The 1035-nt window shown below is 42.2% G+C and overlaps 1 protein-coding gene across 1 annotated transcript in view; it reads right to left on the bottom strand.

Moving 5' to 3' along the window:
- Positions 1-1035, bottom strand: part of pcdh15a (protocadherin-related 15a) — a 139712-nt gene that overhangs the window by 37781 nt on the left and 100896 nt on the right. Inside the window, exon 23 of the mRNA XM_035663542.1 lies at positions 92-201. Coding sequence (XP_035519435.1) covers positions 92-201 — 110 coding nt within the window. The remainder of the gene's footprint in view (positions 1-91; positions 202-1035) is intronic.

Below are 1035 nucleotides of genomic sequence, written 5' to 3'. Positions count from 1 at the left end.
TTTTTTTTTTTAAGTTAAAAACATTCACTTAAGGATGTGAATTGTATGCTTTATTTACTTATGTTGTGGTATTGTATATAATCTGTAGTACCTAGTTCATTTCCTGCAACAATGGAGTAGAAGATGGTTTGATTGATAGCAGCTGCTAGAATAGTCCCCACTGGTGTGCGAACTGGAGCCAGCTCACTAACTGGAGGATACCTGGAAAGACAGAGCACAAATTATAGGGCAAACGGTATTAAGACTCAATGACACTGTCCACCATAGTGGCAGATATTCCAATATCAAAGGTACAGTATAGAAAGGGGTTAAGAGGAATACAATCATAAAAGCTACAGTATATCTACGTACATCATTAAGTTGGTTGATTTTAATCATTGAATTCTCACTAGTAGTTCAGTAGTACTGAACTGAACTGTTTATTTTTACTTCACTAAAGACAGCACATTACTTTCTCCTCCCTGGTAAATGAATGTGTACATTGTGCTCTAAGAGATAAATAATCCACAACTGCTTGGCCCGATGCCAGATCTTCCCACATATCCAATAATAACTATAATAGTGGTGAGGATAAGAACACTTGAGCACAAGACTGCCTATGGGTTAGGTGCATCAGCAGCAGTAACGCCGGCTTTGTATCTGAGCGTGGTGGTAAGGAGAGAGCTGAGCAAAGCTCTCATTTTTCTGCTCAGCCTTTGCTTTGACGCTCAACTATGGCTATGAGCTTTGGGTAGTGACCGCAATAATGAGATTGAAGATTCAAGCAGCTGAGATGAGGTTTCTCTGCAGGCTGGCCGGTCTCTCTCTATGTGAAAACGCGAGGAGCTCAGGGATTCAGGAAAACCTCTGTATTGAGCTGCTGCTCCTTTGTGTTAAGGGTAACCAGCTGAGGTGTGTTTGAGCTCTTAGTGACTGCTTCCCTCTCGGTGGGTTTTCAGAAACGACCGCCTGGAAGGTGCAGATTATGGAAGAATTAGATCTTTCAGCTTCACCAGGACAAGCTGGAGGAAGCTGCTGGGGTGAAACATGTATGCC

This window comes from Morone saxatilis, unplaced genomic scaffold (genome assembly GCF_004916995.1).
Source record: "Morone saxatilis isolate NCDOM2014 unplaced genomic scaffold, NCSU_SB_2.0 Contig19, whole genome shotgun sequence".
NCBI classification, from domain to species: Eukaryota; Metazoa; Chordata; class Actinopteri; family Moronidae; genus Morone; species Morone saxatilis.
The sequence above is the reverse complement of the archived record's forward strand: the minus strand, read 5'-3'. Positions and strand labels throughout refer to the sequence as shown.